This window comes from Pleurodeles waltl, chromosome 6, assembly GCF_031143425.1.
Source record: "Pleurodeles waltl isolate 20211129_DDA chromosome 6, aPleWal1.hap1.20221129, whole genome shotgun sequence".
NCBI classification, from domain to species: Eukaryota; Metazoa; Chordata; class Amphibia; order Caudata; family Salamandridae; genus Pleurodeles; species Pleurodeles waltl.
Window position 1 is genome coordinate 1,385,190,693 of NC_090445.1, and position 27,459 is coordinate 1,385,218,151.

The following is a 27,459-nucleotide window of genomic DNA, read 5'->3' on the forward strand; positions in this document are numbered from 1 at the left end:
TAGCTAAAAAAAATCACATTTTTCCCACATTTCTGTGTGGGATCACTGCACCGGGACAAATTTCCTACCACCCAATGTTCCCCTCAGTCTCCCAGTAAAAATTATACCTCACTTGTGAAGGTGGGCCAAGTGCCTGTGACAGGGAAGAGCCAAAAACATGTCAAATCTGAGAGGGGGACCAAAGCGGGTCCAAAAGGGCAGTGTGAAAAAGAAAATTTTTAGGCTGACAAGTGCAGCAGAATTTTTATCAGTATAGATCAGACAATGCTGGGTGGTAGGAATTTTGTGGATTCCTGCAGACTCCACAAGGTTCCATCACAAAAATGTGGGAAAAATATGTGATTTCCAGAAAAGTTGGAGGTTTTGCAGGGCATTGTAGGTAAGAAAATGGTGCGGGGTACATGTGAAGCACACCACCCTGGAATCACCCAGATGTTTAGTTTTCAGATGTGTCTAGGTCTTGTGCATTTTTCTACATGGCAGCGTCCCAAAGTCCAAAAAGTGCAGCCCTAACCATTCCAAATGGGACAAATTTGTGAATTAGCCAAGCTCTCATGGCCCAAATGTAAAACCAAACCCTTAAGTAATGTCCTCTTGCCTGGCGTGGGATAAGATGTTTTAGTGTGCGGTGGGAGAGCTGAAAGACTGTTACCCCCTTCAGTTGGGGTGGGGACACAACCAGGCCCATACTGGTTGGTAGCCACCATGCCACTATTTTTTTTTTATTTTATTTCCCTGGCATCTAGTAGACTTTCTGCCCCCCCCCCCCGGGTGTGGATCAGGGGCACTAGTGAGCAGAACAACTTTGGCCCCATTTATTTAGGGTGGGGGTATGGCCATACCCCCACCTTCTTCTTTGGAAAAAAATCTTCCCTGGTCTCGGGTGGGCTTTCTGCCCCCCTTGGGGATAGATGGCCTTCCAAAAATAGGCTAATCTGCCCCCAAAGGGGGCAGAAATGGCCTAAAAGTAATTTTGCCCCCTGGGTGCGACCCTAGCCTAAGGGTTCGCTCCCCACAAATAAAAAATACAAAGAAACAAAAAAATTATCCCTGGTGTCTAGGGGATTTCTGCCTCCCCCCCACCCCCGGGGCAGAAATGGCCTAAAAGTAATTTCGCCCCCTGGGGAGCAGCCTTTGTCAAGGGGCCGCTCCCCTCATGTCAAAATCCCCCCCAAAAAACAAACTCCCTGGTGTCTAGTGGGCATTTCTGCTGCCCGATCCCATTGTGATCGGGCAGCGGAAATGCTGAGAAGGACATCAAAGGAAAGGAAAGGCCTTTCCTTTCCTTTAATGTCTTTCTCGGCCCCTCCACGTCATCGGAGGAGAAATACAAAGGCATTTCTCCTCCGATCCTCGCCTCTGATCGCGCGCTGACGTCATCAGATGCCACAGGGGTGGGGGTGGAAGAGGAAGCGATTCCGCTTCCATCCCTGCAGTGGGGGCGCTAAGGCGAGGCTCATGAGGGAGCACTAGCGCTACCCCCATGAGCCGGTACCAGGACGTAACGGTTACGTCCTTGGCGCCTCAGCGCCGCAGCCAAGGACATAACCGTTACGTCCTTGGCTGACAAAGAGTTAAGAATGCTTGTGTGCTGTTTATATATTGAGTGCCTAACTCAAAGGAACTCATTACTATAGATAGTGGGCTTTCAAGCCTAAAGAAAAGACTCACAGAGAAATAGTAAAGGGGTCTGTGAAATAGGTTAAAATTACACCCAGGTAAATAAGCGTTTTTTCATTTAAAAGACAAAAAATAATCCACACATTAAACCCATTCCGATGGGGTCAACATGTTTCAGCACTACTGCATGCCTACAATGTAGCATGCACCTTCTGCAGGACCTGGGCATCTGTGTGTTGCTATACTCACAACACTGTTTAAAGATTCTCACTTTGCTGTGCTCTCTACCATCAGAATGGGGAATAGGGTTCCCACATCACAATCCATGATCTAACATCCAGCCATTCATAAATAAACCACATTGTAAACAGCGAAGTTAGAATCTTTAAGGAGTATTTAAAGATGTTTGAATTTGTTTTATTTGTTGTCTCAATAGTAAAATGAAAAATGTGCAGCAGATTTCAAATGTGTTTTCTAAATATATATTTCGAAATAAACACAACCATGTTAAGTAAAGATTTTAACGCCCAAGCAGACACAACTGTGGCCTGGAGCCATTTTGTGTCCAGGAGGGAGCATTCAAATTCACAAAGACTTTTTCCTGTCTAATTGCCAATAAAGAAAATAAATTTTAAATAATTCACCCAAATATAAAATGCATTGTGCACCACACATTAATCCCCTACAGTGTGAAGTTAGGGCCCGCAACGCAACTCAGTTGAAAAGTACCAGATAAATTAACATTACCTGCCACTCAAGAGAGGACAGGATGATGAGCCATTTGTGAAACTTCTGTTAACCATATTGAATTACATAGGTTACTGAACTGGTCAAAAGGGTAAGTGACGCCTAACACCCTAGAATGATTTACGCAATCTACTGTGCAAAACGCAGTAAGAGGAATCTTTTGCCCATGGAATAAGTTTCAATTATTAATGTACTATTAAAAAAAGAGATGGGCGCTCTGTGTTATCTTTTAAAGACTGTCAATGAACTGAAATTTGTTATAGCTCTAACACTTGAGGTACATTCTGTCACTTCTGTGAGAGCACAGATGGGTCTTAAATCTTGAAATGTTAGCAGCTCTTAGGATACCCAGAAGGGACATTTGAAATATGCGCAGGAAGGGAAACTGCAAATCTTACATCAACAATCCCAGCAATAATAAATCACTGTTTCTAAGTATACAATAATGAGAGATGTAAAAACTAGTAAAGGTTTTATTAATCATAAGTTCATAAATAGTTTGATTTATTAATCAAGAATAAATTACAGAACATAGCATAAAGTGTTTCTCATAATCTAATCCCTATTCTATAATTTGAAGTCAGGAAAGTGCATTGATGTCAAGTCTGAGTCAATGAGTATCAAGCAATGTAATATAAAATGGCAAAAATTAACAGCGTCTGAGAGTCAGTCTAGCCAGTAAAGCCACCAGCACTCATAAAGAGCACAGTAATAGACTCTGTAGCAAGAGAGAGGTAGAGAATGGTCTAGTTAGATTCTCATAAGCAGTAGAGAACAAGCAAGACTGCAACCCTGTATGCACATGTGGATGTTAATGGATGATGATGCTAGCTGTTCTTTCTCTGAGACACTTTTATAAAAGAACATAATATCATGACAATATAGCAAATGTTTCAGATAAGTTGTGCAGTCAGTCAATGAAATGACGGGAACACCTTGAGACAGGAACAGTTTCCATTGAGATGGCGAGTTTAAACAAAGAAAGCTCTAAACACAAGAAACATTTCCTGAAAGTTTTAAATGAAATGAAACATCACAAACTTTTCTCATTCGCCTTGGTCTCTGAAAGAATGAACACTCTTGTAAGTTTTGAGCGTATTCGCATTAAATCACCACTGCTCTCACAGATCTTCACACTTTGAGCCTATTTATAAAGAAGCTAGTTTAAGATTAGTCTAGCAAGGGCTAGGATTCCAATGCAGGTCAAGCGGTTAATAATGAATAGAAATTTTAACTTGGTTTGTCAGCATAGAAAGTTTGTGTCTTTTAAAGGCCATGCAAAAGTCATATTAGAAACATTTCTGCTAAAGTAAAGAAGTTTGGAATTCATGCAAAGTTCACAAAGAAAAATGCATGTTTAAAATGCAGCATTTAGTTAGGCCTACATTTCACTCATAGGGTAGTTAATTTTATGCATTTTATTTTTTTATTGAAGTCTCTAGCACTTCTGAGGTGTGTTGAACAGCAAACAAGTAATTTCTTAAAGTACTTCTGTTCCATACTGGACATTGTTTCAGCTTTCACCAACATTCTATGTTCATACTCTGGGCACAATTTGTTCTGGAGAAGGACAAGTAATAAACAGCGGTGGCTCCTTCACTATGGCGAAGGAGCATTGCTTCAGTGGCTGTGCCAGAAGCAGAAAAATAAAACAATAGTAAACTATTGCATTATTTTTCTGCTTCTGGCACAGCCAGCAGTGCAGGGTGGGGTTGGGCCACGTGAGGTGGGAGGAGGGTAGAGTGCACCTAAGTGTGCATGTGTGTTTGGCTGGCCGTATAAGGCCGGCCAAACACACATGCGCACTTAGGTTTCTCCAGTCAGGCTGTGTTTGACAGCCGGGCTGGAGAAACTGCACAGATCCCAGGGCTGTATCTGAGTGGCACTCACTGCCGCTCAGACCAATCTTGGTGCTGCTTTCATGCAAGGTTTTGCATGAAAACAGTGCCAAGATTGCTGGGGAGCCTGTGCTGGCATCCCAGCAGTGAATACTTGGACACCATAAGAAGAGGAGTGCGAGGCGGCAGGGACAGAGGCAAGGTAAGTGCTTTTTTATTTTTCGGTGGCCGCCTCCGGTAATAACACCATTTCAAGTCAATACAAATGCCAAAATAAAAGATTTTTTTTTTAAAGTATTGTTTTCTGTAAAATGTATGCATTTTTCTACTATTATGTTTTTTTAATCAAATGCATTGTTCAATCTATGAAAAAATCATTTAGGAAGTTCTACGTTCCAAGTTGGGAGCTTGAGCTTTTCAAATCAATTCATATTACCTTGGGATCATCATTTTCTTGTAAATTGTCCATTTATTTGAAATGTGGGGATGACTTTGGCCTTTTGTGCAGGATGGAAAACACAGACTGAACCTTATATGCATTTACAGTGCACACTTGTGTTTCTCTTATCTCTCAAAAGTAGTAGTGAAGTTTTCTGAATCCAAATTTTACGTGGACCCACACACCTATGAGGATCCCTGCCAAGCAGTGCATGAGTTTGCTCGCGAAATCGATGTCTCAAGAATAAAGATTGAGAAAGTCATTGGATCAGGTATGTTGTATCCACTAAGTGTGGAGGGGAGAGAGAGGGAGAGAGAGCGCGCGTGTACGTGACCTGCTTTGTTTATGTGTTTCTCGCTCTTTCTTCCCACTTATTATTCACTCTTTTAAATCATCCTCTAGCTTTGCCATCCGTCTTTCTTCATTTATTGATATTCTATCTCCCTCTTTAATTCATGCCACTTTCTTCGTCACATGGTTTGAAAATCCTAATGGGAGATTTCTCTAAGACACGTGTTAATTCATGTGGCTTCTGACTTTTTCCTGAATTTTCAGAAGTACACCTCTTATGTGATTAACGATTTCTTCAGGACATTTGGAGATGTTTTTCATTAACGCACATTGAAGTAATTCTAAACACATACCAAATGTGCTTGCTTAATGCTCTTGTGGAATGCTGGCTTGCATTTATGTCTCCTTCATGCAGACAACGGTGGACTGGCCGCACCAGGCATGGGCGTTTGCCCGGGAAGCTGGAAGGGTTGGGGAGGGGGAGTGGTTTTTGTACTGGGGGCTGCTTTTGCAACAGTGCTGCAATATCGGCCCCCAGTAACAAAATCAGCAGGCCAGCATAATCCACTCTGGCTTTTTGGCTATGTGACAGGTGCCACTGCACCGAGAGCGGAGCTCGGGGAGGATCACTATGTTTTAAAGTTTGTTATAGGTTTTGAAACCACCCTTTGAATAGTTATTTGTATAGCCAGCAGTTTTCAGACAATTAAAGTATCAATATATCTGTGGTGAATAATCTTTCTGCTGGAGAGAGAACTGAGTTTTGTCTAGTGACAGTTTTGACTCATTTTAAGAACTGCAGAGGCTTAATATGCGTGTTGCAAAGAAGGGGTACAATGCGGATCACACAACTATGATTTGTCGGTAGTGCTGAAATTTGCCATCTAACAGGGAAAGCCATGCACGGTCTCCTGTGGGGCGTGTGTTTTTTATCGGACCTGTCAAATTTTCTTGGTGGGTAATTCCCCCCCAGACAAATCCTTACTTGTAGTGTGACCAGGTTCACTCTACTGTATATGCACCATACAAGGCTGGTCTGACGGAATTTGTCAGGGCTGCTCTGGGTTCCCAGTCTGGCCTTAAGCACAGAGCTCGCTGGCGTGATTTGATGCTGCTTATGTGCAACTTTACCAGGTCATAACCGTAGAGTAAATCCTGTGCTGAAAATAACTGATGTTGAAGTGATGTCAGTCAGCCTTTCACCTCCAGAATAATAATTGTTTTGACTTCTTGTCCCATGGTTTATATCTCGACAGCTTGCTGCTTAAAAGTTATGGGAAAGGCACGAGTGGAAAATACATTAAGAAACACTATAGAGCAGGCTTCTCCAATGAGTAGCTCGTGAGCTATTGGTAGCTCTCCAGATACCTGTGAGAAGCTCTGCTGTGTGCAGCCCAGCCAATACAATTATTAGCATTTGCTTGGCTGAATTAATATATTTACACCAAAAGTAAAAAATGTGTAGTCAAGAGGAATATGTGGGTATTTCAGAACTCATAAGATGAGGTTTGGAGAAAATGGTTGAAAATCCAAAACATTTTTAAGCTGATATTACAGTGAGCAATCATGTGGTGCTGGGAAGACTTGTTACACATATTTTTATCCTGGTGCCACTAGCATTGCAGCAATATATTATCTTTGTAAATGCATTCCAAATTCATAAATCCTTTTTTGCATTGCTGCTAACAACCATGTCTGATGCACTGAGGTGATCACTGCTAGTAAACTTGCAGATGGTGGCCACTATATAATCTTGTATGATGTGGTCACTATTACATCACTAGTTATATCAGTAGCTTGGGATCATTTTAATTGAACACAAGTAGCTCTTGTTACAGGAAAGGTTGGAGACCCCTGCTTTAGAGCCATTGTTGATAACATGTTCATGCTGCTGTCCTCATGAGCTAAGAGTCTAGGGCCAGCAGAGGCAAGCTGGTGGTAGCAACCCTGTCTACCCATAAAAGACCTCAATGCTTGGACCACAGGGACACACACACCTATACATATTTTCACTACCTAGCCTTATAGCTGCTAACACAGCAGTGACCTGATGGGGAAATGTACTACCCATCTAGTTTTTAATTGAAACCTCTAGAAAGGACTGCCCAGTAACTCAAAAGGTATTCCCAGCTCAAGTTTAGAGTGCCTCTAGACACGTTTGTCTCCTAGGACAAAGCTAGCTATTTATGCAATCAAATTAGATCCACACAAAAATGCTGGCCTTCTGATTTGCACTTTATCTTCGTAGTAGGGATAAAGGTGGTGGTGCACACTTTCAGGGTCTAATTACCACAACAGTAACAAATATGCCCTTGGCTGTTACTTCTGGGTCTGCTTCAGTGCCTCAGCAAGCCCTTTGTCTATTACACCTGTGTTTAGCCTAACAGACACTTGAGTGATTAATCAACTCAACAATCTCATTGCCCACTAGGACAGACACTAGAGACAGTGTGTTACAAATACAAAGAATCTGAGCAAAGTTCAGTAAATCAGTAAAAAATAAGACATAAAAACAGCTGCAAGATAATTATTGCTGTGTGTGTGTGGTTTGCTCAGACTTAGATTTGGTCAGGCATTGGATTCTTAGAATGACAAGATCTTTGTTTAGAGTAGTTTTCCTCTGCTGTGATCCAAAAACTGTTCCTGGGAGTGTGTACAAATGCCTCCTTTGTGAGCTTTCTCAGGAGAGGGTGGAGTGTACTTACCTGCCTAATTTTCCTAAGCAGACCACTAGGCCAACGCTGAGTCAGCTGGTGTGTGCTGAACAATGTACCATTCCAGCCCTCCATAATTCTTTGTCCGTAGCTCAATTATTGTTTAATCTCCATCCGCTCTTCATTTGCTATGTCTGGAACATTTTACCTTAAAAAGGTTAAGCCTAAACAAATTTAAATAGGGATATCACAGAGTGCCACATGACATATGCCAATGAAAGAATAATTAAAAATAGGGTGCCATAAGGACCATTAGTGACAAATGTATTTTCTTCAGTGTCCCATACGTTGTCAGACTGGTCGCAAGGCTGAAAGGCAGCACTCTGAGTGCAGGATAACAAAACGGCAGTACAAATTATGTAAAACAGTTTTCTCTACCTTGTTTCTGAAATGACCCCAGTGACACATTTGGGGTGCCATGGACATTATTTCAAGCATGGCCAATGGGTCCCCCAACTAGGTAGTGAAAGACAGTTATAATTGCAGTGAGGTGTGCACCACAAACCCGCAGACCCAAAGCCATTGCATCAGCAGCACTAATGTTAGGTGTTAGACATGACATCCTTGGCATGGTTCCCCCCAGAGTTCATGCCTTCTCACTCCTCCTGTTATGCTGAATTCTTTTTTTGTTGGCCTTAGGATTTTGGGCACCTTACCACTGCTAAGCAGTGCTAAAGTGTATGTGCTCTCTCCTCTAAACATGATAAAACTGGCTTACACCAAATTGCCACATTTAATATACTTATAAGTTTCTAGTAAAGTGGTATTACATGTGCCCAGGACCTGTACATTAAATGCCACTAGTGGGCCTGCAGCACTTATTGTGCCACCCACTTAAGTAGACTTTTTATACATGGCTCAGGTCTACCATTGCAGCTGTGTACAGTTTCAAAATGCCATTCCCACCTGGCAGAATAAACCTGTTGCCAGGCCTAAACCTTCCTTTTTAATACATATATGTCTTTCCTAGGGTAAGCCCTAAACAGCCCATATGGTAGGTTGCAATGTATTTGAAAAGTGGCATATGTACTTTTGAGGTCTACATGTCCTGGTAATGAAAAATTCTTAAATTTATTTTGCATTACTGCATAGCATACCTCTTCTGAATAATAACATCAGTTTACCTTATTACATTTAATAATTGCTAATGTTTGATTGGAAACACATAGGAAAGTCAAGTTTGGTCTCTAATGAATTATATTTGAAAACCTTCTTAAATAGTAAAGTTGGATTTTAAGTCACAATTCTGAAAACGCCACTTATAGAAAGTTGGCATTGTTTTGACATAATAATTTGGTCGCTTCAGCCTGTATCCTTAGTCACATGACTAAATGGAGTTGGCAGTTGTGCTTTGTGTATTCATCCCAGGCAGTGTCAAAAAAAGGGCTTAGGTGGGGGCAAGATAGATCATTCTGACAGAATGGGTGGTGGCAAGGCTGCAACCTCCCACACTTGGATTTCAGAAGAGCTGCCTCAGCACACTGCCAAACAATTTCGCACTAGTCCATTGCCAACCCAGACCCCTTGGAGCCAGGGCATGGGTGGGAAGGAAGGAATTTCCAGAACCAGATGTGGAGGAAGTCTAAACATTTCTTTCACTTCAGTGCTGGCACCAGGTATGAATATCGGACTCTCGGACCAACTCCTCAGTGCACCCCTGTTTCTGTGAATACCACAGAAGAAGCACGGCATGCTGCCAGAGAACTGCCCTGCTGCTTGAGGCCTGTCCTGCTGTCTGAGAAGAAAGGCTGGATCTGCTCACTTTATCCCAGACCACCTGAGTGACTCAAAGGGTCAGTTGGCTGACTGCCTGTCTGAGCCACAGGTACACAACAAGGTCTAGAGGCCTCCCTGCATCTGCTGAGCTCAACTGCTGCAACTGGACCCGCCTGGACCTGAAACTGGACCTGTCTCTGCCCTGCTGGCCTCTCCAAGAGTGAGTCCTTGATCCCCAAGAGACACCTCACCAGGTCCTGGGCCTTTGGTTGGCATCAGAGTGCACTCCTTTGGACACAAAGGAAACTTAAAATTTTGGGCTCTTCACAAACAGGTCAGTTCGTGCCGTGATCTTGCCACCTGCAATGACCACCAAAGAGAAGCTCCATTGAATCCAAATCTTCACGCTACAATATCGACCGGCAACATGAAATCTGCACTGCGAGCTACAGCATCAACAGTCAGAGGTGATCGCCAATGCTAAACTCCAGTAATGAGTGTCTATGATGACCAACAACATCTCTGAGCTACAACGACAACCGTCCACAACAAGTAGCCTATGCTTCGCTATACAGCGACAAGCATCTGCAACTCTCTCCCTTCTCCTCGTGCCCACCTCCAGCGCAAACTGGACTCTTCACATCGGACTTTGGGAAGGTATTTTTTTCAGACGGACTAACCTTGTCCCTATATCCAGCCTTTGCTTCATCACAGTGGTTTGAACTTGTGACTTTCCACCGGCCTAGCACGACCAGATAACCGCCAATAGTGCTTTGTGCTTTTAAGCGCTATATCCTCCTAAATAAATCTTTGCATATCTCCGGTTCTACTGATTGGACTTTTGTCATATTGGTGTCAAATAATTTATTACATTTTACTCTATTTTTCTAAATTGGTGAGGAATTATTCTTGTGTTGTGTTTCACTGTATTACTGTTTGTGTGCTGCATACATATTTTACACATTGCCTTTAAAGCCTGACTGCTTTTGAGCCAAACTGCCAGAGGTTTAAGAAAACTTTTGTGGTTTACCCTGACAAGGATTGTGTTTGTTGCTTGAGAAGGGTTTACACACACCTCAATCAATTACCAAATTTCTCACATTAGGTGTATCTTTAAGTGCCCTTCCCATGGCAAACAGACAGACAGACAGAAACACACACATTTAAAGAAACACACATATTACACAAATCGACATGCACAGACACACACAAAAAGATTTATGAGTCTGCATGACATTGATGTGTGTGAAGTGGCCTTCATGAAGGAAACTTTACATCCACCGGAAAACACCTGAGGTACTGCATGGCATGGTTTTATTGGCTGTGCCACAGAAATGAACAAGACTGAGGCCCTTAAACACACAAATGTCACTTTCCGAGACTTGAGAGATATCACATTGTATATGTGCAAGCTTTGCAAATCGTGTGGACATGTAACGAGAGCACTTCTGTCATGACCTTAAATAGTTCTAAGACGCTCTTCTTCCCGGCTTTATTTCTTATATGCTACACTCAAATATTGACCTATATCATTATAATGTTGTTGCTGCCTATTCCAAACCAGAACAAGCTTTGAAATACAAAATCATTTTCTTGCCAATACCAACAGTGCTCTACCGTCTCCTTTTTCCTCCTACTGAGGTTACCTCAGTAAGGTAGTACATCTTGCTTTGCGTGTCTCAGTTATCCACTAAGGGCCTGTTTATAGTTACAAATTAAGCTGAACGACCTTAATTCACATTACCTGATTACAGCTCGTTAAGTTTTTCTGCAACTGATTTTACCAGCTATGGAAGAACCTGACCTAATTTCGTGAACGCCAATTCACCAAAACGCCCTTTGTCCTTCAATGTCACTCAAACACACATGCTTACACGTACACACACATGCACACTTACACGCACACTCTCACGTAAACATACACTAACTCGCAAGCACGCACACAACACACATTTAAAAGCTTTTTTTACATACCGCAACTGCCCCCAAAGAACCAAATGCACTCCAAACTATACTCTATTTACTATTACACTAATAGTGAATAATGTAGCATTATTCACTATTACTGTTTTCATTTTTCACTATGACTGTAATAATAAAAAACTGAGAGAAAACAACGTGAGAGGAGCCCCGAGTGCCGTCCATAAGGTCGAGCGGCCACTGCGTTCCTGGCACAGATTTTGCCACCTGTGGGGCCAGGGGCCGAAAAGGGGAAGCCACGGGTCGCATTTGCGACCCCTGGCGACCCTTAAATGACGTCCTTGCCTCATTTACATGGCAGGAAATATCGCATGGTACTTTGGCTGCAGCAGCACGTGTATTTGTGTGTTAAACCTGTACTAACAGGTGTAATAGCAGCCGCTTGTGCTGGGCATTCCCTAATGATAATACATTTTCTTGGAGAATGACGTTCATCTCTCTGTCATGTACCATTCACGTTCATAATCCCTTCATTGCATTTAACCTTGATTTTCTGGGCAACTCCACAGGCGAATTCGGGGAGGTTTGCTATGGTCGGCTGAAGCTACCTGCGAAGCGGGAAATCCCTGTGGCCATCAAGACCTTGAAAGGGGGCTACACGGAGAAGCAGAGGAGAGATTTTCTCAGTGAAGCCAGCATAATGGCACAGTTCGACCACCCAAATGTCATTCATCTGGAGGGCGTGGTTACCAGAAGTATGTGGGCCGATTGTTTCATGAGTGTCGTGAGTAAATTAGGTGCATCCTGTTCTGTAGACATGTCTGTGCCTTGTGTTTTTTAAAACTGTACCAACTATTTTTTATGCATACTATATGTGTAAAAAAGTGCAACATTTTATTTCATGAAATGTGGTGAAAATTATGTAAGTTTTCTCGAAAGATATTAAAATGTACTTATGGTATTCAATGTGAAAATATGAACACATACCTCGCGATCAAATTTTACTCAAAATACAATCGAGGGGACTGGTTCAAGGAGATAATGTCTCTCGTAAGTCATTTTCTTCTAAAACCTCTGAAATCTAGTGTGCAAAATTGTGTGAAATTTTGCATCATGAAGTTCACACAATTTCTTGATTTTGGTGTGTCACAAATTTTTTGAATTTTACAGATGTAATAAAAATCTAATGAGTCCACATTTGGACAAATCGTTGTCTTTGACAGTATCACTGCATGACCATGAATTACCACCTTAAATTCCCCTGTAATTAATTAATTCAGAAACTTGCTCCCTGTGGCGTTCATAAGCCAAAGATGCATTCCCTAAATAATGAAATATGTTTTGTGATGAAAATTTCTGAGTTCTCTATTCACAATATCCAGTGGGGTGCGCACCTTCATTTTGGCTGCAGAATAGACACAGTTGAGAAATCTTCATTAGTTTTAGGTTTCTCAGGCTAGGCCTACAAGCTTCACATATTTCCCAAACGGAATAGAAAATTAGCTAAATTCTCATTCTCATTTTTTTCAGGTGGGAAATTTAGCCCATGCCAACCAGGTGTGCTTTTGTGGTGGCTTAAATAATGGAACCCTCAGTTCAAACACATGTTAATCGTTTGCAGAAGCTAAAAGAAAACGTTACATGTCTTTACCTTATATTAAGCTGATACTTTTCAAACAAGTGCTTCGAATTCTTTTGATCACTCGATCGATATTGATTTTCTCACTCAGTTCCAGAGCTAGAACAACCTATTTGATTAAGCAAAATGTCATTAACCAAGGGCTGTAGGTCTGCTACCAATTCGAGAATTACCCCTTACTTCTCACTTTTCCATTCACTTCTGCTATAGTAACCCTTAGGTTTATTTTACTGGTAGACTTAGTACTTACAGATAAGCAATTTCATTATTAGTGATCATATATGATTGTATACCAGAGGGAAGTAATAGAAGGTCAATAATATTTTGTAGCTGGCATATAAGTTACGTTCAAATACTGGTAAGACTGAGTTGACCACACATGAAGTAATTAGACACAAGAGCAACACACGCTCTGCAGCAGCCATGTTTTATAGTTACATGAGCTGGCCAATTACCCACGCAGCAAATAGAGATGCAAAATCAGGATTTGGGGCTGAAACAGGAGAAACACTGAACGGTTCACACCATGGCAGATGACCTGTGGCAATGTACTTTTCAACTTCGCCCTAGTGGTAAATTTAGGAAGCAAAACATCTCCATCGAATGTCAATCAAAAACTAATTTCATAGTTTCTTGTGGCAGCAGTACATTTGTGGCCACTAAAATTTAAAGTGAAAGTGTCCAAACTGTAATCAGCCTATAAGCAGGTATAAGAGGGATTCTCTAAACCTAGCATTCAACAAAACCATGATCCCATCAAGTGGATTATTTGTATTCCAAGCTTTTCATTAGGAGGGCAACATATATTTTTCTATAATGCACTATGCACAAGAACCCAATTTCATATTAAGAATCTACTGTATATGAACACATATCTGAGCACTATGACCCAAAAGAAAATCTATGAGCCCGATTTATGCTTTTACAGAGAGGTTTCATCTGTGACGGAGTACTGTCTCCACCAAAGGAAGTTTCAGCCACCTCATTTAGAGTTGGGTGGAACTTCAGTAGACCACAGGGACTACTCCATGTCCACTATGAATACACAACCAGTTTTCACTGCCCATCACCCCTAACAAAGTCTGACAGTAAGGGCAGTGAAAACTCTAAATGATCCCCACACAATTGGAAAAAAACTGGCAAGGTGATCACTGTTTTATTAATTAAAAACCAAACAAAATTCTGCTTTGGGATTTTGATTTTAAAAACAAAAAATATGTGAATGTTGGATAAACGGCTCCGTCAAGTTGACCGAGACATCAGTCAAACTTTCAAATCCTTTACAGGAACTGCAGGCGACAGTTGTTTCTGCAAATACAGGAGAGGTATGTTGGGTCGGTGAACAGCTATGAATTTGGTGGGTGGGTACTTCCTCAGTATGTTGGAGTAGTTTATTCTGTGGCCCCAAAAGTGTAAATTATTGGCTGCCAAATTCTAAATCAGACCCTGTTTTGTAATACAAGAAATAGTCCATTATTAAGTGTAGTGCGTGCTGGTGAGTGGTGGCAGACAATAGCGGCAGTGAGTAGGGGCATGTAGAAGGGTTGGGAAGGTAGGTTTAGCTCCATAGGTGCCTTCCCTACCCGAACGGCATTCAAAAAGCTCTACACTTCCCTGTTTATTCATACCTGTCCATAGGGAGGTAACAAGGCCCCATCACCCTGTAGTCACCTGAGGATGCTGGTGTCTAGAGAAAAAAACTGGCTTATACCCTTTTTGTTGTGCCTTTGACTCATTGCAAGATATGTTTTTTGGTAGTGTACCCTAAGTGGAGTGCTGGTACACATTATTATAGTTTTAATGGGCATTCCAAAGTTTTCTATTTAGCCGTGTTGTGAAGGGCTTCCGTACTTTTATGAATGACAAATGCATATCGTCCATAGCAAAACATGCTTAAACCTTCTATTTAATAAACAAGGAGACTGTACACAATGGGTGATAATAAGTATGACTGTTACATCCTGGTTAGCGAGGAACAAAATGCCACCTTTGCAGTATCCGACTTTAATTCTGCACCCTCGTTTCTATTATTTGCTTTTAATAGAACTAAAACTAAAATGAGTGCATCTGAAATGCTTCTGGTGGGATGTCACGATATCATAGATATAAATATATATATATATATATATTATTTTATTTTATTTTTTACTGAAAAAACAAAGGTTACAGGTACGTTATAGTTAGAAAATAGAAATTAAAAAAACATAGAAATTCACTTAAAAAGACCAAAGGTTACAGGGATGTTATACTTAGGCTCATGTTTTGAATGTACCAAACCACAGAAATTCCATAGTTAGAGTTATCTGAAGCAACTATAACTCACGCCTTGAATTAACTATAACTCGTGCCCTCGCCATTGACTGCTAATTGCCCCACAAATGGCACTGATGACATCTTTGATAACATATTGATAACATAAAAGTAATATCTGCAGTTAAATGTTTGACAAAAATCTGTGCATGGCGGGGGTGCAACTTATAGTTAACTAAGGGCATGAGTTGTAGTAACTTGAGATAACTCTAACTATAACAGGTGAATCTCTAAGGTTTAGTACGTTTAAAATGTGAGCCTAAGTATAACATTCCTGTAACCTTTGTTTTTTAAGTGAATTTCTATGTTTTTTTTTTTTTAAGTAAATAAGTTTTCATTACTATATATCAATCCAGCCACCGCCTGCGGCCAGGCCCTACATCCAAGCCCTAAACCAGCCAAACCCTGCACGGGCCACTTCCCCAATCCAATCTAGGCTCAGGGCGGTGGTTGGATTAACGTACAGTAATGAAAATTACTTTACGTTAAAAAAACATAGAAATTCACTGAAAAAAACAAAGGTTACAGGGACATTATAGTTAGGAAATAGATTTTTTTTTAAACATAGAAATTGACTGAAAAAAACAAGGATTAGAGGGACGTCATAGTTAGGCTCACATTTCAGGCATATAAAACCATATAAATTCAGCAACTATAGTTAGAATTATCGCAAGTAACTATAACTCGTGCCCTAAGGTAATTATAGCTCGTGACTTCGCTATGCACTGCTAAGTATCCCACAAATCTAACGAAAAAACTGTGCATGGGTGGGGCGCGAGTTATGGTTACTTTAGGGCACGAGTTATAGTTACTTGAGATATAGTTACTTGAGGTAACTGTAATTATACCTGCTGAATTTCTATGGTTTTGTAAGCTTGAAATGTGAGCCTAACTATAACGTCCCTCTAACCTTTTAACCTTTCGTTTTCTTAATATACATGTATATATTTTTTTTTTTTTACATTGTATCTGCAATGGTCACAAAAATCAGTGCACCGTATGTGCTCCACGGAAGTGGATCAATCTCCATTCCAGGCATCGGATACTTAGGCAAGCGTGCCAGACTCCCCACAAGATGCTGAACTCAGTTCAGGTCCATATAGTTCAAGTGATGCGGCGCCAGCCATCATTTCTGAATTGAGAAATGCATTCATTTGGCTGGTGGATGGCACTGCCCTCCAAGAAGCTGTATTTGAGCTTAAGGGAGGTCAAGAGCGGCTGCTAATGTGCAATAATTGACTGTTCCACGCGTTGGACCCAGGGACAAGGGCATTTAAGGAGCCACAATAACAATTTTCGGAAATGACACTTGAAAAGAAAGGCACAGAGTGGCTTCAGTAGATAATAATTCAGATAAGGCCTTAATTAAGTGCTCTTGCAAGATCACTAACAGGAAAGCGTGCAGAGCGCGTGATGGAACACAGCAATCATAGGGGATCAAAACACATCTGTTGATGCGCATGCCCTGATGGCAACACTGACCCCTGAAGGGCCCAATATCATGTATGGCTTACTAGATTATTAGGGTAGCTATATATTTTAGACAATCACTGTTGGATCTGACAGGTAATTGTGTTTTAAATACCCCTTCCATTGACATTTTCAAGAGACACTGACAATCTACACTACTTAAGACACGTTTTGGATAAACAAAGAATGCTGGGCCGGATCACAAATCATTTTTGACTTGGGTTAATCTATATCCTTGATGCTACGTAATGCAATGCTTGGTGCATGCATCTTTACCACAGTATTACAAAGCCAGTAGCCAGAGATGCAAACGCATGACAAGAACGGTGGTGCAAATTTGTTATGTGACTTTTTGTGGGGATGATGTGTTCTTTTGTTTTTTTGTGTGGCTGAGTTTTATGCTAAATTGTTTGATTGTGTTGTTCAGTAGTCGACGTGTTTCGATCTGCTTTGAGTGTTTAATTGAGTTGTGCACTGGTATATTTTGATTGTGTAAGTATGTTCCTTTGTGTATGTTTACGGGTTTACTTTTGATGTGCGAACAAATCCAGGTACATTTCCAGTTAAAAGCAGCATATGCTGTTAAAGTTCCAGTGACAAGCAACCCTTTATCACTGTCTAAGGTTTTCAAATAGAGCTGATCCAGCTCTTTAGGAAACCAGTCAGCTGTGGCACAGTCTGTGTCACAGAGTCCTGTCTCTGCCACAGTTGGATTTCGTAGTACAGAAGTCACTTCACACTGGGATAGATTTCTGCCACACCGGTCTATGGTTTTACTTTCATATTTTATCTCTTTTTTAGGTTCCAAAACATTCCAGGGGGGCAAGGCTGGAAGGTAAATTCTTCAGGACTCCATTACGACAGAAAACAGCATTTTTTTAAATAGCTAGTAAAGCCCTTTTTTGGTCCTCGAGGCAGGATTCTAGGCACCAGGACTCCGATTACAGAACAAGTGTACTGTGACCTTTCAAAAGGTGCATCTGGCACAGCCGTGACAATGTACCCTATTATCAGGGATGCGCTGCCCACAGAGCATCCCCAGACTCACGGCTGCCATGGGGGTAGCACATGGACTAAAACAGAGAGGCTGTTTACAAGCAGCTCTGTAATTCACAGTGCAGGAGGCTGGTGCCGGCACTTTAAAGAGGGGCCAGAGATCACCCTGTAGACAAGTTCAGTGAGTTACTGTACCCAACTTCTGCGGGATATATGGAGGATCCACCTGACTCCCTTTCTAAATCTAGAGGGCTGCCCTCTGCGGGTGCACTTACAATGCACCATTTTCTTGTCAGTGCCCCCCCTAAGGGCCTGTTTGCCACTGTACCCATATCTGTAATAGGGCACAAGCGCAGAGGCAAAGTGATTCATGTTCCCATGTGAATGAGGGCACGCCCTCTTAAGATAGCACTAGAGCTACATGTCCACCATTGCTATCAGGCTTACAGAAGAGGCTAAACCTTTCTGTAACCATTGTACCCCTGGATAAAACAAGGCAGGCACATCCCCCATTGCGCTTGCAGAGAACTATGCGTACTATGGCCGTGAGCTTTTCTTCAGCTAGGCCTCCGGCAGGATCCAGTCCTCTGTGGTCACTGGCCCACTTGGAATCAGGAGTCGTTCTGCTTTTTTGTGTCTTTGGAGCAAATGAAAAGGAGATCAGCCTCCTGACCTCTGGCAAGTAGTTCCAGGCCTTGATTGCCAGCAGGATTGAGGAGTTTTTCAGGTTTCAATCTTCCAGTAGGGCCTTCTTCTTCATTTGTAGTCTTCCCAGGTCCAACAATATTCTGGGGAAATGGTGGCGAGGTGCCAATCTTGCTTTGCTCTAGTCAATGACTTGAGAATGTTCCCTATTCAATCCTGGCGATACTCTTGCCCTAAGCTCACTTCTTTTTGCAGCTCTTCCTATTCGCTTTACTGTAAAAATTCTCAGATCCCCTAAATTCAAGCCAGCTAACCCCTTCTTTTACCAAGAGGGTCTCTGGCTATCATTAAACTTCCCCCCTTTTTAGATGAGATGATCTCTGCTTTGTCAGGGTCCAAGCTTTTCTCTTTCCTGCAGGTTCTTGGGACCTGAGGATGTAAAATTGTTGTGGGAATGATTGGGAACAGATATCATTGGTTCAATTTGCCATCAACAATTCAAACTCGGTAATATTGAGGCTGCCCCTTGTTCTGGCAACTGTTTCCATCCCCTGCTAGATGGCTAATGCTAAGAGGCCAGCGGTTGGACACAGCTTACCATTCTTGGGCCTTGATGTCAAGCCATTGTACTCTAGAGGGCAGGGTCATTAACTCCAGAGATGAATATGCATTGAGACTCTATAGGTGAGTTGAGTGGTAAAACTGTTTTTTGACCAGTTTTGGCTCATGCAGCATAAAATACATTCTTATAAACCTTCCTTATCAATACACTGATTTCGCTAACAAATCAGAAAACTGGGTGAAAAATAAAGAACAATTTTGCTCATTGAAAAAATTAAAACTCACAAAAGAAATTATTGCCTTTTTTCCATACACAATAATAACCTTCGGCCAATTTCCACTTGCACAGGTATTCCTAATCAAGAGTTCACTGCTACAACCTCTGAAGCCAACCAGGAGCGTAACAAAGTTATATAAAGAGCGTAAATGGGGCATGGTACATTTTTTGTCAGTTCATTTTTACCATTCATTTAATGACTTCACCTCGTCTATCAATGTTTCGTGTCCCAGCAACACTTCAAAGCATCTTCAGAAATAGCATTTTTCAGTTGAACAGTCCAATAAAAATTCAGCCTTGTCATCTTCCTCTGCCTCTATTTGTTGCGCCACGTGGCCACTCAGTTATTACTGGAATTTTAATATTTATGTCTTTTCAACAAGAGTTTCGATTTAATTAATTTAGGACCATCATCACAGTCTTCATGCTGTTTTCCATTTTAGTGCCAGTCTACTTTCACTGAATTTTCTTAAGTGCCCAGTGTGTAGCAATAATACCCTGTGATGAATGAACTTAATTGGGTGATCCTACTCTATAATTTAGGTGTTTAGTTTTATTCAAGACGATAAAAGTTTTTTTTTTTTTTTCCATTTTCATAATTAAATGCCAGATTTGCATGATAAAATGTAAATTTTCGATCAAATGTGAAAAGATATATTTGCAACTGGTCACAATTTTTTCATCATCATTTTTGCACCATCTGACCAAGATGATAAGTAGTTCTTGCACTGTGCAGTCATTACGAATGTTTTTTTCGCTGGGTAGACGTTGCAAATGTCAGTACAATCAAAGTAGTCTTGACCTCCATTTTAAGAATTGTGGCTGATTAGCGGACTTTACCAATGTGCTAGGTGATAGTATCTGTCTCGACGGAAGTTTTTTTTTGGCAAGCAGCTTCCTTGATTGCTAGCTTCAAATTGTATCCTAAACACTTTAGACCACATTCGCATTATATTTACATGTGTAGGTCAAAGTTACCCATGCACGGGTAAATTTGACCTATACATGTGAAAAAATTGAATGTTGTCCTGTCAAGAGCAGGAGTTAATCCCTTTTCAGGGTGGGAAGGGGATCCAGGCACCACATATCGTTGGGGCAACAGGAGAAAATGAAAGGGTCTGAGAGCGAAACTAATGAATTTGCAATTCGGGAATTGCAAAAATTGATAAATCACAATTTCCAAGTTGCAAAACATTTTGAACACACGCCCTTCACTTCGAAATAGCAATTTTTTTGTAATCACAATGTTTTAATACTGATTTCAAATTTCCAAATGAGTATGCAATGCAATTTATGATTTGGTATTTGTAAATTATAAATCTTAGTCACAAGGGGCGAATGTTGCATCGGCAGTGACCGATGCCATAATTTACGCAGGAAGTCAGCCACAAACACTCTGTAGATGCAAGTTGAGAAGTAGAAATGCAGAGACCCAAACCTGCTGCTTTACAAAAATAGATAGAAAAGAAATACCAAGAAATGAGCCTCATGAGCAGTGTTTTGTTGGTGCTTTTTATTTGGTGCAGCTTTCTCTGGGGAAGACATATCTACTTGTATCACACTTCCAAGGAAGGGTAACCTAGGGATTACTCAGGAATTTACTTGTTAGGCAATCAATTGTTTTGTCTTTGAGGCTGGTTCAGTCATAGATTAGATCAAAGCTGAAACGTTTTCCTATATAGTTTTCAATCCTCATGCATACGTCACTTAATGCAAAAAATGGAAAATCTAAAAATGTAATTGGGGTATATTTGTACTCAGCTGCTAAAAGCAAAGCCCATCTAGCTGTCATCGATTTTTGACACACATGTATTTAAGGGACTGATAAATCGCATCCAAAATAATGAATACAATTCTAAATTCAATATAGAAGTCAAATATTATCATGTGTCTCCCGCTGCATATGTTTGTTGACAGAACATCAACAGCAAAATAATTTCTAAAAGAATAAATTAAACCTAGATAAGCATGAATGTGTGTCAGTGGGGGAAAAAGGCATATCACTTATTTTAGGACAATGGTAATGCTTACAAACCATCATGATGTCTTTCAAATTCAACCGCGTCTGCAGCAAAGCAAAACATACGTTATTAAGTAATCCCTCATGGGATGTATGATACAGTCTGCACTATTTTGGAAGGTAATGATTTATTTATTTATGGGCCTTCTTTACAATATCTCCAGTGCTTGCAAAATAGCGTAGCAAAAGAGTTTTATTCCCGGATCTAAAGCCACTAGGAGAGGGATGACATAATGGAATCTGTCTTTGCCAAGACAGATGAAAATGAGCAAGGGATAGTTTTCCCCCTGCCCTGCCATTTCTGCCTGGAACAGCTGCCAATCATATGTCCACGAGAAAAAGAGAACCCAAATGTAACCCTAATGAGGGAGTTCTCCTTAGCCCACACTCCAGCGATGTATAGAAATCCCTGGACCTTGCCACACCTATCGCTTTCAGTAAACTGTGTGCACATTGAGACGTGCAAAGGCCAAATCTAAATTCTGTTCTATCTTTCCTGTTACAGTCGGTAAGTAATACTGAAATGATATTAGGACATAGCAGTGACCAGGGGTGTGCTCATATTTGTACTAGGACACCAAGAAGTGAATAAGTCAAGTTCAACCACCACGCTGGCTGCCAGTCACTAGTGGAGGCACCCGCTGGGGGGTAGTCCTGCCTGCACACCTTCTGCCTTTCAACAGTGGGTCGTATTTCATAGACAGAGGTCGCTGCCTGATGACATGGCAGCTATTCCCAGAAAGAACTTCCATATTGAGACTTATAGGGCCTCATTTACGAGACTCTAGCAGCACACTCTGCCACCAAAGCGTTATTTTTTTTTACACTCCGGTGGAGCAGTGTGCCAGCCCATATTTACAAGGCCACACAAAGTCACCCTGCATGGCTTTTCATGGTCTTGTAAATATGGGCCCTTATTTTGCATAACACTGCGTGAAAGCAGAATTCCATGGGTTTTGCTTGGGGTGTTCCCACGTAACACCCATGGAACCCGAAGGAATCTGGCGCATTTCCATATTTACAAGTCTGGGAATACATCAGAGTCCTACGCCATCTCAGGGGTGGCGTAAGAATAATGAAACAGGAAGAAATATCTTTATTTTTCCCAATTTTTGGTGTCCCTTCCTGCAGAAAAATAATTATCCCCGCAATGCAAGAATCCTTGCCCCATTGTACAAGCGTGGCTGCTTTGGCACTAGACAGCAATTTGTGCACCAGGGCGGGGGGAAGGACAGAAATGCACTGTATCTTGTATATATAGTGCAATTCTGACCTTTCTGGGTGGTTCAGGGCAGCACAGCAAGGCACTTGCTGTGCTGCCCTTCACTATGGGCCTCGAAAATAAAGCCCATAGTGTTTTACACTGTCCTGACATTACCTTTTTGCTAATTCTGATTATTAACTCACAATTCAGCTCTTTCATTGAGTTAGTGTTTTAACTTTTAAGCCTAATGGATGATTAAATGAATTACGACCCACCTTTTGAGTGCCCCCCTGGAATCACGGCCTGCGTCCTTTAGACTGCGTTGCTGTGGCTCCAGTATTTCTAGGAGTAGAGCAACTATGGAAATGTAAGATTTTGGGTGATAATATAAAATGGGGGAGTCGGTTCTTCAACACTGATTTCCACATGTAGATTTTGTCTGTTTACACCAGCTGAACTATCCATTTGAATCACAAACAACGTGTCATTCATATGAAACCAGACATTTCTGCAATCAGACCCATCAGAATTATTCGGCCATTTATAATGAGGGCCCAAATATCTGATACAGTCCATATATACACCACTCACCCATGACGACTGGAACTCATATACAGGATTTTGGGCATATCTCGGAAGGTATTTTATATCTAGAATGTCCCTCATGAAAGTTTCAAAAATGTACATCCGTTAATCATAAACGTTGCATTCATACTTGTTAGGGCATCATTGATTAAAGAACCCCTAACAAATTTTTCAAGGACTTCAATCAAAGTAATGAGGTAGTACAGCTGGATCTGCTGTTATCAATGCGTTGCTGTATTACTACCAAACAAAAAATGAATGCACATACATTAATGTCCACTTGCTACAAAGAGCACCGTAGTTGTGTGTGATTAATTAGGTACAAAGTGCATCTTAAGACCAAAAACATTAGTACTGGTGCTTATAAGAAAGTACCAGCCTGGAAAGCATGAAGGTCTTTATATAGCAAACCCGGAGGAAAGTAGGGTAAGACAAATGCCTGAAGGGAGGGGATACTATGGAAGTGTGTACTACAGTGGTGTATAGTGGAAGGGGAATCTTCTATGTGGGGTTAGGCGGCTTGAGGTCCTAGATCAATGGTTCAAAGAAATCACAGATGTCAGAGCACTGGTTGTCTTACAGCAATGCAACATTCACTACTTTATGAGTCCTGGAAGCCTTAGTAGCAGAAAAGGAGAGAAAGGTTACATTAATGCCAGCTACAGAACCAAATAAGCCATATATTTAGCAATAATAGGTAATTACTACACATGCAATTAACAATCTTAATTTTTTAATAGGTGTTGCTACGAGATGTTTACAACTCAATGGTCCTCATTTGAAATATCAGAGAAGGATGAGACAGAATGGCCTCACTAGTCTGGAAATGTACAGGTTGTGCAGTAGTCTCTGCTGTGGATCACGCCGAAAGAAAATTAGGCCAAGATTTACTAACATTTTACATCAGGGTGCTGTCAGTTTTTGAATACTACCCAGGGCAAAATATTTTTCTGGATTTACTGCACAAAGCCGGATTTTTGTGACTTTGTGTAGTTTCCTAAGAAAAGAAAGTTACACAACGCAATGCATATGAAGGGATGCGTTCCCATGCATCTACCCATATATTGTTGACATGAACCCAGATTTACTAAAGGCAGTAAACCTGGTCTGCACCAAAACCGATGCTAGGGTAACTAGGAGGAATATCTTCATTTCTCCTTGTTACTTCATCTCTCTATGTGCCCCACATTCTGATGCAGACATAGAAAGAGAAATATGCTTTTAAGTATTGTTTTTGTGCAGGGTGCACAAACCAATTCTGCACCATGGTGCAAGGGTGGCTGAATTGGTGCTAGACTGCCTGAAGTGTGCCAGTGGCATAAGAGAGCAGAAATGTGACATATCTTAGTAGCTATGGTGCATTTCTGTACCTTCCCTTTCACGCAGTGATGTGCAGTGCAGTAATTTGCCTTGCTTAGTTGCATGAAAAGGTAATAAATTTGGCCTTTAGTTTGCAGTTTATGCTATACCTTTAATTTTGTTTATTTACTCTACTTTCTTCCTAGTTGCAAGCAATGCAGTGTTTCGAGATTAGCTAGGCAGGATGTATAGTAGCAAATGCATGTCATGTAATACAGATATCTATTAATTTGTTTCTTCAGCTTTATGTTTCTGCTCATTTGTTGATGTCCCCTACATCAAGAGGGTTTGCCACAGTAGAAGTTTTGTAACATCAGCATGGCATCAAGAAACTAACATATTACCAAATGTTTGTGTGTTTTAGGTAAACTGGTAATGATTGTTACTGAGTACATGGAAAACGGGTCTTTGGACACCTTTCTAAAGGTAAATACAGATCTTATTTTGTTAAAAATGAATGTTTGCTATGGGTCTCTTTTGTCTGCCATCAGGGTGTACATAGCTAAAAATAAAACACCACAGTCTTGTATCAGTATTGCTTGGCCCTGATTAATTGATTGATTGAGTTCAATATTTTTTAATGCTATTATCCACGCTACAAGGCATCTTGAAACTGAGGGAAAACACGAGAAAACAGGATAGAAGGTAAGGTCAGGAAACCCAGAGATAGGTTTGAGCACTTTCCCGAAACTTATATTACCATGGATGAACTCTTCTATGAGAGGTAAATTATAAATTGTAAATAAATGAGTCTTAGAAATGGGGACTCTAGTTGGCAGTGGTTTGCATCCTGTCCAAGTAAGGACCCTCACTCTAATCAATGTAAGGGAGTCACACAGCTAGGATAATCTCTGCCCCCTCCCCATGTTAGCTTGGCTCAAGCAGTCATGCTTATCTCAGAGGCAATGTGTAAAGTATTTGTACACACACACTAGCTCAGTGAAAATACGACAAGAGTACTCCACACCTGTTTAGAAACGTAGTCAACATTTATCCGAGTAAAATAAGATCAAAATGATAAAAATCCAACATACACAAGCAAAGATATGACTTTTCAAAGATTAAGGGGGTCATTCTGACCCCGGCGGTCAGAGACCGCCGGGGCCAGGGTAGGCGGGAGCACCGCCGACAGACCGGCGGTGCCCCGCAGGGCATTCTGACCGCGGCGGTTCGGCCGCGGTCAGATGCGGGAAACCGGCGGTCTCCCGCCGGTTTCCCGCTGCCCTGCAGAATCCCCCATGGGATTCTGACACCCCCTACCGCCATCCTGTTCCTGGCGGGAGACAGGATGGCGGTAGGGGGTGCCGCAGGGCCCCTGGGGGCCCCTGCAGTGCCCATGCCAATGGCATGGGCACTGCAGGGGCCCCCGTAAGAGGGCCCCAAAAGGAATTTCAGTGTCTGCCTAGCAGACACTGAAATTCGCGACGGGTGCTACTGCACCCGTCGCACTCCAGCAACTCCGCCGGCTCCATTCGGAGCCGGCTTCATCGTTGCTGGGTCTTTCCCGCTGTGCTGGCGGGCGGCCTTTTGGCGGTCGCCCGCCAGCACAGCGGGAAAGCCAGAATGGCCGCCGCGGTCTTGTGACCGCGGCGCGGTCATTTGGCGGTAACCGCATGGCGGGCGGCGACCGCCGCCCGCCGCGGTTATAATCAGGCCCTAAATCTTAGCATAACGCTTAGAAGCACAATTGCTCCAACCGAAGCTCTACTGAGGTCTTGTCGGAGTCACCTCCAACAGTTCGACACCACTCATGAGGAAGTGTAGGCCAGTTACATTAGATTTGAAAACGATGAGGAAACAAAGACATGGCGCGGAGTCAGGAGGGTGAGGCATCGCTGGAGCCGGTGAGGGGTGGGTTCCTTACTGTCACTGTGGAGGTGAGGCATTGGTTCCTTATTGCTAGGCAGTGAAGGTGAGGTGTTGGTTTCTTGCAGTTACAGGGGAGGTGATGCGGTGTTGGTGGTGAGACGCAGGTTCTTTATGACAAGGCAGAATTGATGGATCCTGCAGGACGTGAGTCGTCGACTTCGTGGTGTCGTGATCTCACCAGGGGGCCACAGGTGCTGTGTTGGAGTCAGGTGTCACTGAAGTCAGTAACACAGCACTCAGGACACAAGCTGTGGTGGGACTTTGGAGGTGCTGTGGCGACATCAGCCCTGCAACGTCAATTGAGGTCATTGCACTAAGTGGGAACCACGGCTCTAGTGCAGGCAACGGCATGGGGTCAGACAGTGGTACCGGTTCCAAAGTCTTTCTGGAGGTGGATGCACTTGTTTCTTCTTTTTTACCCCAGAGCTCACTACCAAGGGCCCAGGAACTGGATATGGCACCACTTACCGAGACAGGACTCTCAGCAAGAGAGCCTATGCGCTGGCAGGTGAAGTCTTTTATGTCTCTGAGACTTCTTAGCAGGAGGCAAGCTCAGTCCAAGACCTAGGATAACATTTGGAAGCATGATGTATCAAGCAAAGTCCAGTCATTTAACACCCAGGACAGAAGCATCAAGCATCAGGCCAGTGCAGCAAAGCAACAGGAAGAGTGGCAGTCCCTCCTACAGCATTCAGCTCTTGTTCCTTGCAGAATGCCCTCAGTCCAGAAGGATTCTAACTATGTGGTATCAGAGGTCCAGTCCTTAAATCCATTTCTGTCTTTGAAGTAGACAAACTTCAAACAGAAGTCTTTGTAATTCACAAGACCCTGCTGGCCCCAGACACACTCCAGGGGTTTGGAGACTGTTCTGTGTAAGGACATCCACAGCCCTATTCAGGTATAAATGTCAGCTTCTCCCTCCAATCTAGCTCAGGAAGACCCATCAGCCTGGTGATGGCCATCAGGACACACCTCGGCCCCCTTTGTGTGTCTGTCTAGAGTGAATGCACAAACAGCCCAATTGTCATCCTGACCCAGATGTGTATTCAGCAGAAAGGCAGGGGCACAGAATGGTAAAGCAAGAAAATGTCCACTTTCCAAAAGTGCCTTTTTCAAACGTACAATTAAAAAATCTACTTCTCCAAAGGATGTATTTTTAAATTGCGAGTTCAGAGACCAGAAACTCCACATCTCTATCTGCTCCCAGAGATAGGCCTTGCTATGGTGAAAACCGAATTT

General features: G+C 42.1%; 1 protein-coding gene and 1 long non-coding RNA gene across 3 annotated transcripts in view; one reads left to right on the top strand and one right to left on the bottom strand.

Moving 5' to 3' along the window:
• The window catches only part of EPHA8 (EPH receptor A8), a 1,152,754-nt gene that overhangs the window by 1,058,529 nt on the left and 66,766 nt on the right, over positions 1 to 27,459 (top strand). The window contains exons 10-12 of the mRNA XM_069240710.1: positions 4,790 to 4,915; positions 11,855 to 12,082; positions 24,716 to 24,777. Of these exons, the coding sequence (XP_069096811.1) occupies positions 4,790 to 4,915; positions 11,855 to 12,082; positions 24,716 to 24,777 (416 nt within the window). The remainder of the gene's footprint in view (positions 1 to 4,789; positions 4,916 to 11,854; positions 12,083 to 24,715; positions 24,778 to 27,459) is intronic.
• Positions 1 to 27,459, bottom strand: part of LOC138300869 (uncharacterized) — a 339,248-nt gene that overhangs the window by 43,944 nt on the left and 267,845 nt on the right. The window lies entirely within an intron of this gene.